We start from the raw sequence: 19,472 nt of genomic DNA on the forward strand, positions 1-19,472 counted from the left end.
GCGCGACTAGACTCCCAAAAAGTCCCACACATGTGGTATCCCCATACTCGGGAGAAGTAGCGGAATATATTTTGGGGTGCAATTCCACATATAACCATGGCATGTGTGAGCAATATATCATTTTTTTTTTTTGTCATTATTCAATCCCTTAGGACAAAAAAAATAAATATTCAATGGGCTCAACATACCCATCAGCAATTTCCTTGGGGTGTCTACTTTCTAAAATGGGGTCATTTGGGGGGGATTTGTACTGCCCTGCCATTTTAGCACCTCAAGAAATGAGATCGGCAGTCATAAATTAAAAGCTGTGTAAATTCCAGAAAATGTACTCTAGTTTGTAGACACTATAACTTTTGCGCAAACCAAAAAATATACGCTTATTGACATTTTTTTTACTAAAGACATGTGGCTGAATAAATTTTGCCCTCAATGTATGACTAAAATTTAGTTTATTCGATTTTTCTTATAACAAAAAGAAGAAAATATCTTTTTTTTTCAAAATTTTCGCTCTTTTTCCATTTATATTGCAAAAAAAAAAAATCGCAGAGGCAATCAAATACCATCAAAAGAAAGCTCTATTTGTGGGAAGAAAAGGACGCAAATTTCGTTTGGGTGCAATATTGCATGACCGCGCAATTACCAGTTAAAGCAGCGCAGTGCGAAATTGCAAAAAGACCTCTGGTCCTTAAGGTGTTTATTGGTCCGGAGCTGAAGTGGTTAAAGCAGCAGATGTGACTCCATAACTACAATACACATTATCATACATCTCAACACAGAACTCCTTCATACAATTGCAGGGTTAATTAGCACAAACAATGGGTGAAAGACTCTTAGAAGCTGTGACAAGTCATACTAGACTAACACATTATAGCAGACAACAGACAGACAGGTGGCTGGAGTTGACATCAGCATCTCCTAACAGTATTTGTTCCAGCATTATGATTCAGCCACTATTTCTAATCTGGCATATACAGGGTTCACAGAGTCTGTGTGTCTTGGGGGGACATGGACCTGAAACCAATGTAACACCACCTCAGACGTCCCCAGGCTTACAGCTTACAAAGAGCACCGTTCCCCCAAATGCCAGGGCCCATAATCACAATGCAAGAGGCTAGCATTCAGTCCTCTCAAAAAATCTATGTCCCGACTAGGTCTGTCACATACAAATACCGCAATGTTCTTCAGCGAAAATTATACCCCATGTCGGTTGCGGGCAAGTTAATGGGACTGTGCTGCAACCACCCTGAAACTGTATACATTGCACGTGGTTGTGGTGCAGGATTTATAGAATTAAAAGGGGCATTGAGGAGGTGACATAATGCCTTTCAGCAATCTGTTAAACACCCTCTGAAAAGCAATCCACTGCAGATGTAAACACGCTTTTTGTGTCAGGGAATGACAACTACAACTTAACCTGTTTATGACCACAGAATACATATGTGTCGTCCAGGAAGTGGGCTTTTTTTCCTGTGTACTGCATATATACAATCCTGTGTTTGTGCTGGAAGCGTGTTTCTTGATTGCAAAATCTGTTTTTATTATGGAATGCAGGGTCAGGAGTAATACTAATGCCGCGTACACACGGGCGGACTGTATGGCGTACTTAGTTCGTCATACAATCCGACGGACAGTCCGTCGTACTTTCGACTGAACGGACTTGACCACACACGGATGCACAAACAGTCCGTCGAAAGCTTGCGCGATGACGTGTACAGCACGTACGACGGGACTAGAAATAGGAAGTCCAATACACAGCAAAGCACCCTTCCGCCGTGTAAATCCTTTCTGGGCATGCGCCATTCTTAGTCCGTCGAACTAGCATACTGACGAGCGGATTGTCCGCTGAAACCAAAGTACGACGGACAGAATTTAGAAAAATCTGAAATTCTTAGTACGCCGGACTGCACGCTGAAAAAGTCCGCTGAAGCCCACACACGAGCGGACTGTCCGCTGAAATGTGTTTCGACGGACTAAGTACGCCATACAGTCCGCCCGTGTGTACGCGGCATAAGATAACTAAGTTATACTGCTGCGTACAGGAAAATTGGGACACTGGCACACAAAAAAAATCTGTTAATCAGCCAGGTATAATTGCATCCTTCTCCCCAACACACACTCATGTTCCAGGTTCTTACTGGTGTCCTAGCATAATATATGCTTTTTTTCCTTATAGAAAATTAACTCCATGAAAGTTTTTAAATTCTATCAAGATTCTTTGTTACTTGTTACTAGACTCCTCACTGGTGCCTCACAGTTATACTGTCACATCAGGCCATATGTGTGAGTATACATTTCACACTTTTACATACATTTGGGCTCATAAATTTACATACCCTGGCAGAATTTATGATTTCTTGGGCATTTTTCAGAGAATATGACTGAAAACTTTTCTGAAGCCATTTATTATCAATCAGCTGTGTTTGCTCTTTTTAAATCATAATCACAACAGAAACTACCCAAATGACCCTGATCAAAAGTTTACATACCCCAGTACTTAATACTGTGTATTGCCCCCTTTTAACATCAATGACAGCTTGAAGTCTTTTGTGGATGTTGCTCTTTATCTTCTCAGATAGTAAAGCTGCCCATTCCTCTTGCCAAAAAGCCTCCAGTTCCTGTAAATTCTTGGGCCGTCTTGCATGAACTGCACGTTTGAGATCTCCCCAGAGCGGCTCAATGTTATTGAGGTAGGTAGACTGAGATGGCTACTCCAGAACTTTCACTTTATTCTGCTGTAGCCAATGACGTTCAACTTGGCCTTGTGTTTTCGATCATTATCATGTTGGAATGTCGAAGTACGTCTCATGTGCAGCTTCCTGGCTAATGAATGCAAATGTTCCTCCAGTATTTTTTGATAACATACTGCATTCATCTTGCCATCAATTTTCACCAAATTTCCTGTGCCTTTGTAGCTCAAACATCCCCAAAACATCAACGATCCACCTCTGTGTTTCACAGTAGGAATGATGTACCTTTCATCATAGGCCTTGTTGACTCCTCTCCAAATGAAGCGTTTATTGTTGTGGCCAAAAAGCTCAATTGTGGTCTCATCACTCCAAATGACGTTGGGCCAGAAGGTTTGAGGCTTGTCTCTGTGCTGTTTGGCATATTTTAAGTGGGATACTTTGTGGCATTTGCGTAGTAATGGCTTTCTTCTGGCGACCATGCAGCCCATCTTTCTTCAAGTGCCTCCTTATGGTGCATCTTGAAACAGCCACACCACATGTTTTCAGAGAGTCCTATACTTCACTTGAAATGCAAGACTCTTGCTTTGCATCCTGAAAAATTTTCCTGGCAGTTGTGGCTGAAATTTTAGTTGGTCTAGCTGACCGTGGTTTGGTTTCAACAGAACCCCTCATTTTCCACTTCTTGATTAGAGTTTGAACATTGCTGATTGGCATTCTCAATTCCTTGGATATCTTTTTACATCCCTTTCCTGTTTTATACAGTTCAACTACCTTTTCCCGCAGATCCTTTGACAATTCTTTTGCCTTCCCCATGATTTAGGATCCAGAAACGTCAGTGCAGCACTGGATGAAAGATGCAAGGGTCTGTCAGGAGTCCAGGAACTCAATGACCTTTTATAAACGCACTAATTACAAGCAAACAGATCACAGGTGAGGATGGTTACCTTTTTAATAGCCATTCAAACCCCTTTGTGTCAACTTGTGTGCATGTTATCAGGCCAAAATCACCAGGGTATGTAAACTTGATCAGGGTCATTTGGGTAGTTTCTGTTGTGGAAAAAAAACATTAAACACAGTTGATTGATAATAAATGGCTTCAGCCAAACACTAACCATGAGCAAAGGAAACGTTTTTGTGTTATCATTCATATTCTCTGAAAAATGGCCAAGAAATAAATTCTGCCAGGGTATGTAAACTTATGAGCACAACTGTATTTGCAGTATGCTGGATCAGATCTCCTATCACAAATTGGATTAGCAGCAAGGATGGGAAGTGTTATAATGGGGGATTTTATTTATCCAGACATAGACTGGACGGAGGGAACCACGCATTCATCCAAGTTCCTAAATGTCTTGCAGGACATATTTATAGGTCAGATGGTAGAGCCACCAACTATAAATAAAATGTTACTGGATCTACTGATTACCAACAACAATACAGACCCGATCGCGGATGTGGAAATACGGGGCAATTTAGGTAACAGCGATCACAGGTCAATTGGCTTCAGTATAAATCACACATATAGGAAAAATAAGGGGAATACAAAGACACTGAATTGCAAAAGAGCCAACTTCCCTAAACTACATACCTTGTTAGAAGGCATAAATTGGGATAAAATCTTAGGAACAAAGAACATGGAGGAGAGATGGGTTTGCTTTAAGAGCATATTAAATAAGGGCATTAGCAAATGCATCCCACTGGGTAATACATTTAAAAGAGCGTACAAAAGTCCCAAATGGCCTGACTCCAATGTAAAAATGCATATAAAAGCAAAGGAGAAGGCCTTCAAAAAATACAAGGTTGAGGGATCATCATAAGCATTCAGATGTCATAAAAAATGCAACAAGAAATGTAAGGGTGCAATAAGGTCAGCTAAGATAAAATCCGAAAGGCACATAGCGGAGGAGAGCAAAGAAAATCCCAAGAAATTCTTTAAGTATGTAAACAGTAAAAAAAAAAGCGAGGACAGGCCATATTGGCCCCATAAAGAATGAGGAAGGACATCTGGTTACAAAGGATGGGGAGATGGCAAAGGTATTGAATTTTTTCTTCTCCTCAGTCTTCCAGAGGGAATCGGGGGGGGGGGGGGGGGGGGTTTCAGTAACCAAAACTGCAGTGTTTATCTTCATGACACATCACAGGAAGCGCCTCCATGGTTAATAGAGGACAGAATTAAAATTAGACTTGGGAAACTTAACATTAATAAATCGCTGGGACCAGGTGGCTTGCACCCTAGAGTACTTGGGGAACTCTGTCAAGTAATTGCCAGACCATTGTTCCTAATTTTTACTGACAGTCTACTGACTGGAATGGTACCAGCTGATTGGAGAAAAGCCAATGTAGCACCAATATTTAAAAAGGGCCCAAAATACATCCCTGGGAATTACAGACCAGTTAGCCTAACATCAATAGTATGTAAACTCTTGGAGCGGATAAGGGATTATATACAAAATTTTAGTCTATTAACCTTCCATGAGGAGGTGAGTTGCCATCTAGATAAAGGAAGGCCCGTAGATGTGGTGTATCTGGATTTTGCAAAAGCATTTGACACGGTGCCCCATAAACTGTACAAAATAAGGTCCGTTGGCATGGACCATGGGATGAGTAAAAGGATTGAAAACTGGCTACAAAGGCGAGTTCAGAGGGTGGTGCTAAATGGGAAGTACTCTGAATGGTCAGGGGTGGGTAGTGGGGTCCCCCAGGGTTCTGTGCTGTGACCAGTCCTGTTTAATTTGATCATAAACGACCCGGAGGATGGGGTAAACAGTTCAATCTCTGTATTTGTGGACAATACTAAGCTAAGCAGGGCTATAACTTCTCTGCAGGATGTGGAAACCTTGCAAAAAGATCTGAACAAATTAATTGGGTGGGCAACTACATGGCAAATGAGGTTCAATGTAGAAAATTTTAAAATAATGCATTTGGGTGGAAAAAATATGAGTGCAATCTATACATTGGGGGGAGAACCTCTGGAGGGGAATCTAGGATGGAAAAGGACCTGGGGATCCTAGTAGATGATATACTCTGCAATGGCATGCAATGCCAAGCTGTTGCTAACTAAGCAAACAGAATATTGGCATGCATTAAAAAAGGGATTAATTCCAGAGATAAAACGATAATAACGCTCTACAAGACTCTGGTACGGCCACACCTAGAGTATGCTGTCCAGTTCTGGGCACCAGTCTTCAGGAAGGATGTACTGGAAATGGAGCGAGTACCAAGAAGGGCAACAAAGCTAATAAAGGGTCCGGAGGATATTAGTTATGAAGAAGGGTTGCGAGCACTGAACTTATTCTCTGTGGAGAAGAGATGCTTGAGAGGGGATATGACTTCAATTTACAAATACTGTACTGTTGATCCCACAATAGGGATAAAACTTTTTCGTGGAAGGGAGTTTAACAAGACTCCTGGCCACTCATTAAAATTAGAACAAAAGAAGTTTAACCTTAAACTGTTAGCCCTTGTACACACGGTCGGACATTCCGACGGAAAATGTCCGATCGGACCGTCTTGTCGGATAATTCCGACTGTGTGTGGGCTCCATTGGACTGTTTCCGACGGACAAAGTTTTAGAGCTGGGCTACGAAACTTTCCGACAACTTGATCCAATTGGACTTTGTCCAATTGGAATTCTCTACACACAATCGGACAAAGTGTCACGCATGCTCAGATCAAATTCCTAGACCAAAGCTATTGGCTACTAGCCTGAACGTAGTCCCGTCTTAACTAAATAACGTCATCATGTTACGTACGATCGGTTTTTCCGACAACCTGACCGTGTGTATGCAACCCAAGTTTCGGACTTTCGGATTTTGTTGTCGGAATGTCCGACCGTGTGTACAAGGGCTAAGAGTTGCAAGGATGTGGAATTCCCTTACACAGGCGGTGGTCTCAGCAGGAGCATCGATAGTTTCAAGAAACTATTAGATAAGCACCTGAACGACCACACCATACAGGAATATACAAGGTAATACTGACATATAAGTGTTATTATTAAGGAAGGGTCATGTATGCTCTTCAGAATCTTCCATAGCTCCCTCTGGTGTGGCTACCTAATCTGCATAATGCAGGTAGGAATGTTCTGCAGCAGTGTCAGGTTTTATGAACAACAATCACTGCCATAGTTGCTGACTCAGGACACCGGGGCCGCAGGTGTAGTTCCATGCCTTCTCTTCCAGAGTCTGTCTTTGACATGCCTGCAGATGTTTCTGCACTTGCAGCTGAGGATCTAGAGAATTGTAACCTATCATTTTTGTTTGAGTTTATACCTGAGGAGGTTCTGTTTTCTGACATACTTCCCAGGCTTAAAGATAACTTTTTGATTCTTATAGACACATTGCATACATGTATGGCTATGGAACAGTCTGCATCTGTGTTCTCTAAACTTAGCAGTCTGGGCTTTCTTAAAATTCCCCAACCAGTCAAAACATTCCCAGGATACACACTACTACAAACTGTTTTGTTTTGGTGACTGGTGTAATTCTGTTGAGGAGGCTTTTATTAACTATGGTCTTAGCAAAACGCAAACTGTTTCTGTCATGGACATTCCAATTTTCAGCCTAAACTGAGCAAGACATTTTTTGTCTTAGGGATTTTTTTTTCCCTCAAAATTGTTACATAGGTTGAAAAAAAGACACAAGTCCATCTAGTTCAACCATAAAATAAATAAATAATATTATACAATCCCATATACATTCCCATATACATTGTCACACTTTTTTTGTTGATAGCGCAAAAAATAAAAACCGCAGGGATGACCAAATGCCACCAAAATAAGTACTATTTGTGGGAAAAAAAAGACCAATATATTTCATGCAGGGTGGCGATCGACACTAGGCTGGTTGATCACATCCCAATAGAACAATTCTAGAAAAATTGACCTGGTGCGAATAGCACAGCCGATACCCCTGGGGATGTTTGAATTAGATAGACCAGTCCGTAGGTAAAGTATAGTACCATAATTTATTAGTAGAAAATGCTACATACATGTATGATAAAAATTTTGTTGTGACAATATATATAAAGAAATACTAGACAGAGCATAAATTATGTAAACAATAAACTTGCGACTTATGACAATTTTGAGAAGAATGCCGACATGTTTCGGACCATCCGTCCTTTTTCCTAGGCATATATTTTATCTCGTATGTACATAGTCTAAAATGTAAATACAAGTGTATTAGTACAAATGTGACCAAAACAATACGTGCAAAAGCCCGCACACTGGTCATAAGTAACAATACATAACAAGGTCCAAATAACATAACATACATAATACGTACCAGCTAAGAACCGATTGCCAATAATAACCAGCAGGGAAAGAGGGTATTCAAATGCTGACAAACAGGGGTGCTGCAATATGTATTTTTCGTATAATTCAATAAAATCATATGAGAAAAAAAAAAAGTAAACTATGCCTGGCGTAAGGCAAGCAATGCTACGCTGTAGGAAGTAAGGCTAATCATGTGACGTTGCACCCTAACAAAATTGACATCCTTTTTTTTTTTTCCACAAATAGAGCTTTCTTTTGGTGGTATTTGATTGCCTCTGCGGTTTTTATTTTTTGCGCTATAAACACAAAAAAAAAGCAACAATTTTGAAAGAAACGCAATATTTTTTACTTTTCGCTATAATAAATACCCCCCCACAAATAGATTTTTTTCCCCTCAGTTTAGGCCGATACGTATTCTACATATTTGTGGTAAAAAAAAAAATCGCAACAAGCGTATATTGATTGGTTTGCACACAAGTTATAGCGTCTACAAAATAGGGGATAGTTTCATGACTATTTTTATTTATTTTTTTACTAGTAATGGCGGCAATCTGCAACTTTTATCGGGACTGCAACATTATGGCGGACACGTCGGACAATTTTTACACATTTTTGGGACCATTGGCATTTTTACAGCGATCAATGCTATAAAATTGCATTGATTACTGTGAAAATGTCACTGCCAGTGAAGGGTTTAACCACTGGAGGGTAGTGAAGGGGTTAAGTGTGTCCTAGTATGTGTTCTAACTGAGGGGGGGTGTGGGACTGTGCAGGGGAGATGACAGATAGTCTGTTCTCCTCTCAGAGAACCGGAAACTGTGTGTTTACATACACAGATCCTGGTTCTCGTGTGCACCTGCATCGGCTCCCTGAACAAGCAGGGGGGCGTCTATGGTACCGACGTACCATGATAGCGATTCGTGCAGCCGAGCCATGTTGCCTCAGTATAACTGCGGTGGCTGGTCGGCATGCGTTTAAGGGGGTAAATCCTTCCAGTCCTTAAGCGATTGAGGAGATATGAAGGGTCTGTTAGACAGCCAAAAGTCTGCTTGACGGTAATGAAGCACATTTCTGTCTGCTATAGCAGCTGGGAATTTCTGTAAAAGCCCCTGCAACCAGTTCCAAGAGAATCATTTTACAGTAAGTAAAATATCTTGTTTTTTAACCTGTTTATTATTGTTTGTTTAATTGTAATTAAAACCATGTACTCGCTAATACATGTATTATATGACATATCTTTAGTGCTGAGATAGTGGAAGGAGGCCAAGAATTCACTGTATTTCTTAAATACATGCATTATGTTTGCAATATTTTTAGAGTTTAAGATAGAATGTCACTTTGTTAATCGTGCGTGACAGATGTGCATAGCTAATAAATATTTTTACATTTTCTCTAGTCCAATACTTTGGATAACATCGCTTATGTCATGCCTGGCTTGTGACCGCAGAAGAGGAGCGACACGAGAACTTTTCTTTCTGTACAGTATTGTATGATATGTAAAAAGAATGTGGATTGTTTTATAACACATTGTAATTTAAGTACCAGTTCTACAGAAAAGACACTTTTTGGGAAAAATTATTTATTCTGCAGCACAGAATCATCTTTTTTTTTCTCTGATAAGTTAATCTGTGTGTTCGCTTTATAATCATGAATATGCTGAAGCAATATCTTCAATCATGGCTTCTTTGTTTTATAAGATAATTGTAATTTTAACAAGCACCTTTAACTGCCTGGAATTATTTATTATACATTGCTAGAAAGTATTAAAATCTATAAAACTGACACAAACCCATTATAGTTTACTTTATCTCTGATTCACATAAAACAACTGCTCTCTTAATAACCCTCACCCAGATCTAGGAGCATTGCTTGTTTTCGTCGTGCTATGTGCCTTTAATGTCTGAGGCATCAGCAGTCAAGGCTATTTAAAAGAGTATTTTTCAGAGTTAGGACTTGTCCACTTATTGTTTTCTCTTGATAAGCCAGTGCCCAAACTATCCGTGGCACATCTCTGCCACCTCTTTATAGTCTAAACTAAACAAAAGCAGTCACACAATACAGCTATTCTTATTTGGAGAAGTTCTAGAATTTTTTTTAGATGCCTGTTGGCAGTTGGTTTATGCCTGCATGGCCATGCACCGTTTAATGTTTATGGTAGCCTTCACTTAAACTGGTAACTGTTTGCAGATGTGCCAACTGCGTAAAAAGGGTGGGTAGATTCCCAGAAGGTTAGTAGATGTGCCAACTAGTTTAAACAGATCTAAAATAATTTGTGTATTTAAAAGAACAAAAATTTACTATATTGCAGCTTACCCTTAGATAAGGTGACTGTTAGGTTTTATTTTTTAAACCTCATCTTCACCTTGTAATTGTGCCAGTAATGCACATCCTGTTTTTGGGTGAAAACACTAACTTGCTATACTATACGTTTGGGGGAGTAGTGTTGTCACCCTAGGGCAGGAAGTGTGTTAAGACTACAGAATACCCCCCTAATCGCCGTAATTTATGGGATGGTGTTCTGTATTTCAGAGGGAACAAGGCAGGGCTGATGCTACTACTATAATATAACACTGCAGAATGTGCAGAAAACACTTGATTTCTGTCTGGAAGAACCAATTTCTTTTTTTTTCACATTTATCAAACTAATATAACAAAACACTTTGATATGGACAGACCGAAACCAAGCAATACTGTAACATTTTAGAATGAACTAAAGAATACAAAGTATACCCATTGTTTAAGGCGCTGTACTTTGGGAGGTGTTTGTGTGTATATATTTGTTATTAGGAATTCTTGTTTCTGCCCAACCCTAAGTGTTACATCCCCTCCTCCATTCATGCTCAAATATTTAAAATGAATTAAAACCACAACTGATATAGAGGGAGCCCTCTTCAGCACCTTTGCAAGCCTGGGAACATGCATGCAGAAACCCTGTCACCAGATAAATAAATATATAATCTTTATTGTTTCTTGCTTTCATTCTTCAGTTTGTAGTGGATTAAAACTTTTATTGCAGCTGTTCATCTCTAAATATTTCGATCTGGACAGTTATTGAAAAAGAATGTGTGGTCTTTTTTTCTTTGATGCTGTACTAAAGAGACAAGTGTCAAATTGTACATTACTGTAAGAAAGGACATTATATTTGCTTTTAAAGTGAAGTGATTTTTGCTAGGAGTATCCAGTTCAATTTGTCTTGTAATATTGGCTATTTTTTTACTTTTTATATGTTTTTAAACACAAATTATATAAATGTGTCTCTTGACTTCTGCTGTTCGTAGTCCTAATACTTGCAGCTTTGTTTGCCTGTTATTCTCTCCAAGGTGAAAAAAAAAAAAATGTAATCTCTTGGTTAAACATATTTGGCTGTTTGTACATTGGTGCTGGACCTTTTAACTCAGGAATCATGAATAAGTGTTTTTTCAAGCAACAGTTGTAATTTTTTATACACTGTATTAAATAAAAATATGTAATATGCTGTAGGTTGACTCCATGACATTGGATTCAAAGAGCTGTATGTTTTGTTTTTGTAACTGGAGCGCACAGCAGAGTTGGTTTTCTCTTTCACTTGCATGGGTGAGGTGAGACACTACTGTTTCATATATAGGTTCATCTCTCCAAATAGAATAAGAATAACCTGGAAAATGTTAAAAGGTTCCTGTAAGTCTCTCTTGAGTTTCAAATAAAAAGGGAACCTTCTACATAATGGCAATTGCAATAACATGTTGTCGAACCGAAATCTAATGAGAATTATTTTGATTTTTTTTTTTAGTTACCCCCCTATTGAATGGCCGTTTGGTGACGCAAAATCTGATATGTAAACTACTACTAAAAAATCCCCCCCCCCCCCAACTTGTCTCTACTTCTTCTGGGTTAGTGACTCAAAAAATGTTAAGGCCAGGAAATGTATGTGTGTGTTGCTGATGACAGATATGTCTTGGCTAGCTCTGCATCTTCTGAGAGTAAAAATCTAACTTCTTCAGAGATACATCAGCTAATATTCCTAACCAGCACACGATGAGAGCTTGTGGTTTCCTGTACCAGAATTATTTTTGAAAGATTCTAAGATATTGCTCAACAAGGCAATAAAACATAAAAGCACATTACAGAGGAAATTGTGAAAGTGGTTTGGGAATTGGGGTGCAGAACTACTGCCTTAGAGACAAGTATGAACAACGTGACTACTGTTGTTGAAGGTCACAAAAACTAAACAGAAACCCTCACCACTGTCAATTTTTTCAGCTTACCCCCCTCTCTGTAAAACAATATAAACAGTGTGTCAGATCTTACTTTAAGTGGTATTACACCCAAAAGCAACAAACATTTATTATATTGCAGCTTACCAATTCTTAGATGTGATAGCTGTATTCGTTTTCTTTTTTTAGGCTTCCTTTTTTTAACCTGGTGAGACCGCTAATAAGTCTGTTTTGCAAAAGAACAAGTTCTCTTGAAAATGTAGCCGTCACAGGGTTATGAGACAAACCATTTACTACTGACAAGGTTACTTACAATGGTCATCTTTTATTTTTGTAATACTTTTATCCCAAAGAAAAAAAAAAACAGTTGTAACTGCTTATAAAGTGTAAGATGGTGTTCATTGAACTCCAACTGTGTATTGTGAGTACCTGAGAGTTGTCTGAGTAGTGTGTGTGAATCATTTGTACTTGTGTATTGTGTGTGTGTGTGTGTGTGTAAGCACGTGGGTCAGTGAGTACCTGTGTAATGTCTTGTTGAGTATCTGTGTATTGCCTTGTTGAGTATTAGTGTCAGGAAGCTAGTTGTTAGGTAGTTTGGACAGTGTATAATCCTCAATCCTCATATAATCCTCATCTTCATACGATGTGGGTGTGGAGATGTGCCTCTGTGTACATCTTGCGGTATTATGCGTCCCTTGATCATCCGATCGAGGGCAAATACTGCTGTGCAAAATATAAGCACATTGTTTCCCTGGAAGCCCAGGTTCTGAATCTGGAGAAGTAACTCAGCACTGAGAAGACCCTCCATACTAAAGGAGAGCCAGGAACGTACATGTCACCGGCCAGCCCAGAGGCAGGTGGGGACAAAGAGGTGCAGGCACTAGGAAAGAGCAGATGGGTGACAGTCAGGGAGGGTAGAGGGGGAAGTGCCAGGGAGGCTAATCCAGGGCTGGAGCATCCCAATAAGTATACTCCATTGAGTGACATTGGTGAAACCAGTCAGGGACCAGCACTGCTGGAGCTGAGGGACTCTCCTAGCTGCCCGGGGAAGAACTTCAGTGAGAAGGGAGGAGGTGAAGAAAAAGTAAAAGCAGATTCTGGTGGTAGAGGACTCAATTCTTAGGACAGAGAGGGCAATCTGTAACAAAGACCTGAAGCACTGTACTGTATGTTGTCTACTGGGCGCTCTGGTTTGGTGCATCATGGATCTGGTGGACAGATTACTGGGAGGGGCTGGGGAAGACCTGGCTGTCATGGTGCACGTTGGCACGAATGGCAAAGTCAGAGGCAGATGGAGTGTCCTAAAGAACAATTTTAGGGACTTGGGAGCTAAATTGAGGAAAAGGATCGCCAAGGTAGTATTCTCAGGAATACTACGGGTACATCAAGCCACACCAGAAAGGCAGAGGGAGATTAGGGAAGTAAACAAGTGGCTGAGGAGCTGGTGTAGTAGTAAGGAGGAGTTTGGGCCGACTTCTCAGTCGATCAGCAGTACTATAGAAGGAACCTAGGGCAGCCATCAGAAATTTTTTTGGCCTGGGACTCCCTGAGCCTGACCACCAACATCCCCCAGGGCTTGCCCATGGGCCTGGCCAACTCACCTGTATGCACTCAGCCCCTCCCCCTCAATCCTGTATATATGTCGGCCCCCCTCACATCTGTATGTTAGCCCCCCCACACACACTTGTATATATGTCAGCCCCCCGCACACCTGTGTGTGTGTGTGTGTCAGCCCCACACCTACACAAATCTGTAAACACAAGCCTCTGGCCCTTCCCAGTACACAAACAGCCCTCCTCCTTTTCCTTCACAGCCCCTATTTGTAAAGGAAATCTTCCTACCTAGTACCAGCTCGTTTTCACAAAGCTGACATGTTGCTGACACAGAGGAGCACAGTACAGGCAGCTCACACGAGGGGTGGACATGCACATAGTAGCCAGAGGTGGCAGTAAGGAGCTTCATGTCTGAGCTCAATGACACAGAGCAGCAGAAGCTGCAAGATCGTTTCTATAGTGCACAAAGTGGTTCCCCTTCACCCATCCTGCCGTCTTCTGGCCCCGGTGCGCCCCTTACAGTTGTATCGACTGTATACCCCTGATGGCAGCCCTGGGTGTACCCCAAGGTTTAGTGCTGGAATCCTTACTTTGTAATACCTTTATAAATGATATAGGGTAGTGATTGCGAACCTTGGCACCCCAGATGTTTTGAAACTACATTTCCCATGATGCTCATGCGCTCTGTAATGTAGTTGAGCATCATGGGAAATGTAGTTCCAAAACATCTGTGGTGCCAAGCTTCGCCATCACGGATATAGGGTCTGGGATTAAAAGTAACGTTTCTGTCTTTGCAGATGACACCAAGTTATGCAGTGGAATAACCTCCTTACAGGATGTCTCCAATTTACAAGCCAATCTCAATGCTCTGTCTAATTGGGCAACTGAGTGGCAAATGAGGTTTTATGTTGATAAATGTAAAGTTATGCACTTGGGGGCTAAGAATATGCATGCATCATACAAACTAGGGGGAATCAATGGTGGAGAAGGATCTGGGGGTTTTGGTAGATCATAAACTCGATAATAGCATGCAATGCTAAGCCGCAGTTTCCAAAGCGAGCAAAGTCCTTTCTTATATTAAGAGAGGTATGGGCTATAGAGAAAGAGATATCATTTTGCCCCTGTACAAATCATTACTAAGATCTCATTCAGAATATGCAGTTCAGTTTTGGGCACCAGTTCTCAAAAAGGATATCGGGGGAACTGGATAAAGTGCAGAGAATGGCAACCAAACTGATAAGAGGCATGGAGGAGCTCAGCTATGAAAAACACTTAGAGGAACTGAATATAAACTATTAGAAGAACTATTAGATAAGCGCCTGAATGATCGCAACATACAGGGATATACCATGTAATATGCACATTTAATCGCACACATATGTTGGACTTGATAGACTTGTGTCTTTTTTCAACCTCCCCTACTATGTAACTATTTCCTCTTGAGAAGAGGAGATTAAGGGGGGGATATGATCAACATGTACAAATACATAAGTGGTCCATATAGTGAACTTGGTGTTGTGTTCACTTTAAGGTCATTACAGACGACAACGGGGCACTCTTTACGTCTAGAGGGGAAAACAATCTCCAAATAGGGAAAGGTTTATTCACAGTAAGAGCTGTGAAAATGTGGAATAGACTCCTTCCAGAGGTAGTTCTGGCAAGCTCAGTAGATTGCCTTAAAAAGGCCTGGATTTTTTCCTAAATGTACATAGTATAGCTGATACAAACATTTTATAGGTAAAGTTGATCCAGGGAAAATCCGATTGCCTCTCAGGGGGATCAGGAAGGAATTTTTTCCCCTGCTGTAGCAAATTAAAGCATGCTTTGTTGTTTTTTTGCCTTCCTCTGGATCAACTTTAGGTGAAGGATTGTGTATATGGCATTGTATTTTTTATTTTTTTTGGTTGAACTAGATGTCTTTTCAACTTAACTGCAGAAAACATCCCCCAAACCATGACGCTTCCCCCTTCACTGACTTCTTTACACACTTTCCCAGGTTTAGTCTTTCTCCAGTTTGACAAGGAATATAATGTTTTCCATCTGACCCCTAAATTTTATTTTTTACTTTTTTTCATCACTAAAGTGAACTTTGGACCAGTTCTCCTCTGTCCACACAACATGCTCCTCAGCAAAGGTTGGTCTAGCCTTTAGATTTCCCCCCCCCCCCGCCCCCCCTAATGAGAGGTTTGATCACTGCAGAGTGGGCTTTCAGTCCAAAGTCTCTTAAACAGCAACACACTGTATGATGAGACATATACTTTGTTCAGCTCTGAACTAGCAAGCAATCGCAGTTGCACTGTTGAACCGATTGCCCATTTAGATTCTCCACATTATCCTGTCCTCTCTTGCATTTGTCTTTTCGTGGATGGCCAGCCTTCTTGGGGGACTTGAATGAGTTTGTAATCTAAAGGTGTAATATACTAGAAATCACAGATTTGGAATGAAAAACGTCTCTTGCTATGGCTAAAAGGGTCATCCCTTTGGCCTTCATTTGTACAACCTGCTGTTGGAGGGTTTCAGTCACGTAAGAATGGTTCACCATCTTGCAAAATCAATAAAATTGGAAAGTTAGGCTGTCAGATAATTAAGGTTACATAGTAGGTGCAGTTGAAAAAATACACAAGTCCATCAAGTCCAACCTATGTGTGTGATTATGTCATTATTACATTTTATATCTCTGTATGTTGCAGTTGTTCAGGTGCTTATCTAATAGTTTCTTGAAACTATCAATGCTCCCCGCTGAGATCACCACCTGTGGAAGGGAATTCCATATCCTTGCTGCTCTTACAGTAAAGAACCCTCTATGTAGTTTAAGGTTAAACCTCTTTTGTTCTAATTTTAATGAGTGGCCACGAGTCTTGTTAAACTCCCTGAAAAAGTTTTATCCCTATTGTGGGGTCACCGGTATGGTATTTGTATATTGAAATCATATCCCCCTCTCAAGCATCTCTTCTCCAGAGAGAATAAGTTCAGTGCTCGCAACCTTTCCTCATAACTAATATCCTTCAGACCCTTTATTAGCTATGTTGCCCTTCTTTGTACTCGTTCCATTTCCAGTACATGCATGCCAATATTCTGTTTTCTTTGTTAGCAGCAGCTTGGAATTGCATGCCATTGCTGAGTCGATCATCTACTAGGACCCCTAGGTCCTTTTCCATCCTAGATTCCCCCAGGGGTTCTCCTGCCCCCCCCCCGTGTATAGATTGCATTCATATTTTTGCCACCCAAATGCATTTACATTTTTCTACATTGAACCTCATTTGCCATGTAGTTCTCCCACCCCATTAATTTGTTCAGATATTTTTGCAAGGTTTCCACATCTTGCGGAGAAGTTATTGCCCAGCTTAGCTTGGTATCGTTCGCAAATACAGAGATTGAACTGTTTACCCCATCCTCCAGGTCATTTATGAACAAATTAAATAGGATTAGTCTCAGCACAGAACTCTGGGGGACCCCATTACCCATCCCTTACTGTTCCGAGTACTCTCCATTTATCACCAACCTCTGAACTCGCCCTTGTAGCCAGTTTTCAATCCATGTACTCACCCTATGGTCCATGCCAACGGACCTTATTTTGTACAGTATAGTTTATGCGGAACTGTGTCAAATGCTTTTGCAAAATCTCATGAATCCATGCTGATTACTGCTAATGATACTGTTCTCATTACTAAAATCTTGTATATAGTCCCTTATCATCCCCTCCAAGAGTTAACAAACTATTGATGTTAGGCTAACTGGTCTGTAATTCCCAGGGATGTCTTTTGGGCCCTTTTATTGGTACTACATTGGCTTTTCTTCAATCAGCTGGTAACATTCCAGTCAGAAGACTGTGAGTAAAAATTTGTAACAATGGTCTGGCAATTACTTGACTGAATTCCCTAAGTACCCTTGGGTGCAAGCCATCTGGTCCCGGTGATTTATTAATGTTAAGTTTCCCAAGTCTTATTTTAATTCTGTCCTCTGTTAACCAAACCATGGAGGTGCTTCCTGTGATGTGTCATGAGAATAAACACTGCAGTTTTGGTTACTGAAGCCCCGGATTCCCTCGTAAAGGCTGAGGAGAAGAATAAATTCAATACCTTCGCCATCTTCCCATCCTTTGTAACCAGATGTCCTTCCTCATTCTTTATGGGGCCGATATGGTCTGTCCTCCCTTTTTTACTGTTTACATACTTAAAGAATTTCCTGGGATTTTTTTTTGCTCTCCTCCTCTATTTGTCTTTCATGTCCTATATTAGCCATCCTTATTGCACCCTTTCATTTCTTGTTGCACTCTTTATAAAGTCTGAATGCTGATGATCCCTCAACCTTGTATTTTTTGAAGGCCTTCTCCTTTGCTTTTATATGCATTTTTACATTGGAGTTAAGCCATCCAGGACTTTAGTTTGCTCTTTTGAAATGTATCACCCAATGGGCTGCATTGGCTAATGCCCTTATTTAATATGCTCTTAAAGCAAACCCATCTCTCCTCTGCATTCTTTTTTCCCTAAGATTTTATCCCAATTTATGCCTTCTAGTAAGGTTCGTCGTTTAGGGAAGTTGGCTCTTTTGAAATTCAGTGTCTTTGTATTCCCCTTATGTTTCCTATTTGTGTGATTTATACAGAAGCCAATTGACCTGTAATCGCTGTTCCCTAAATTGCCCCGTATTTCCACATCCATGTTCGGTTCTGTATTGTTGGTAATCAGTAGATCCAGTAACACTTTATTTCTAGTTGATGCCTCTACCATCTGACCCATAAAATTGTCCTGCAACACATTTAGGATGGGGATCTATCTCCCCTTCCTCCCTCAGGTTAGAGGGCCTATAGCATACTCCCAGTATTATTTTCTCCTTAGCTTCATCCCTTTGGAGTTCTACCCATAAGGATTCTACCTCCTCCCTAGCTCCCTTAGTGATGTCATCTCTCACATTCACTTGTACATTATTCTTGATATATAGGCATACCCCTCCCCCCTTTTTTTAGCCTTGCAATAAAGGGTATACCCTTGAATGTTTGCGAGCCAATCATGAGAGCTGTTGAACCAGGTCTCTGAAATTCCCACAAAATACAAATTCTCCTTGTACAATAGTATCTCTAGTTCACCCATCTTGTCCGCCAGGCTCCTGGCATTGTTGAACATGCCACGCAGTTGAGACCGGTTGCATATTATCCTCTTATTGGGTGTTCTGAGATTGCAACTAGGACTTGCTACTATACTTGCATAGTTAGTAAGGTTGAATAAAGACACCAGTCCATCCAGTTCAACCGGAGTGAATGTCTGCAATTGTCCCTAACCCTCAAGGATCCCACAATCCAAGGTCCCCATTCATATACTAGGGCCATTTGGGACAGAAGCCAATTAACCTGCATGTCTTTGGAGTGTGGGATGAAACCCACGCAGGCACAGGGAGAACATGCAAAACTCCAGGCAGGTAGTGTTGTGGTTGGGATTCAAACCAGCGACCACTGTGCCGCCCAACCTTGGGTTTATGTGCTTTGGTCAACCTTCCACTAATGCCCCAATACTACCCTCTGGAATATGTTTTGCGCTTACTATCTCTACGTCTGGACCCCCCCCATTGCCTAGTTTAAAAACCCCTCTAACTTTTAGTCCATCTTCATTCCCAGCTGATCTGCACCCTCCTCATTTAGGTGCAGTCTGTCGCTTCTATAGTACCGGTTATCGACTTAGAAGTCGGCCCAGTCCTCCAAGAACCCAAACCCCTCCTTACTACATCAGCTCCTCGGCCACTTGTTTACTTCCCTAATCTCCCTCTGCCTTTC

General features: G+C 40.9%; 1 protein-coding gene across 7 annotated transcripts in view; it reads left to right on the forward strand.

The window, feature by feature from the left end:
- The window catches only part of HMGXB4 (HMG-box containing 4), a 200,563-nt gene that overhangs the window by 137,316 nt on the left and 43,775 nt on the right, over positions 1-19,472 (forward strand). For 2 of the 7 annotated variants that reach the window (XR_013262344.1, XR_013262345.1), the window contains exons 11-13: positions 2,573-2,687; positions 3,508-3,617; positions 9,356-11,438. The exons of 3 other annotated variants lie outside the window; for them this stretch is intronic. Coding sequence is in view for 2 of the 4 variants with exons in the window: in XM_077452400.1 (XP_077308526.1) it covers positions 9,356-9,400 (45 nt within the window). In the remaining 2 variants the exon portion in view is untranslated. Of the gene's footprint in view, positions 1-2,572; positions 2,688-3,507; positions 3,618-9,355; positions 11,439-19,472 lie in introns of those variants that run through there. 2 more of the 7 variants (XM_077452400.1, XM_077452401.1) reach the window with 1 other exon arrangement.

Source organism: Lithobates pipiens, unplaced genomic scaffold (genome assembly GCF_037356315.1).
Source record: "Lithobates pipiens isolate NorthernLeopardFrog02 unplaced genomic scaffold, aLitPip1_a1.2 Scaffold_23, whole genome shotgun sequence".
NCBI classification, from domain to species: Eukaryota; Metazoa; Chordata; class Amphibia; order Anura; family Ranidae; genus Lithobates; species Lithobates pipiens.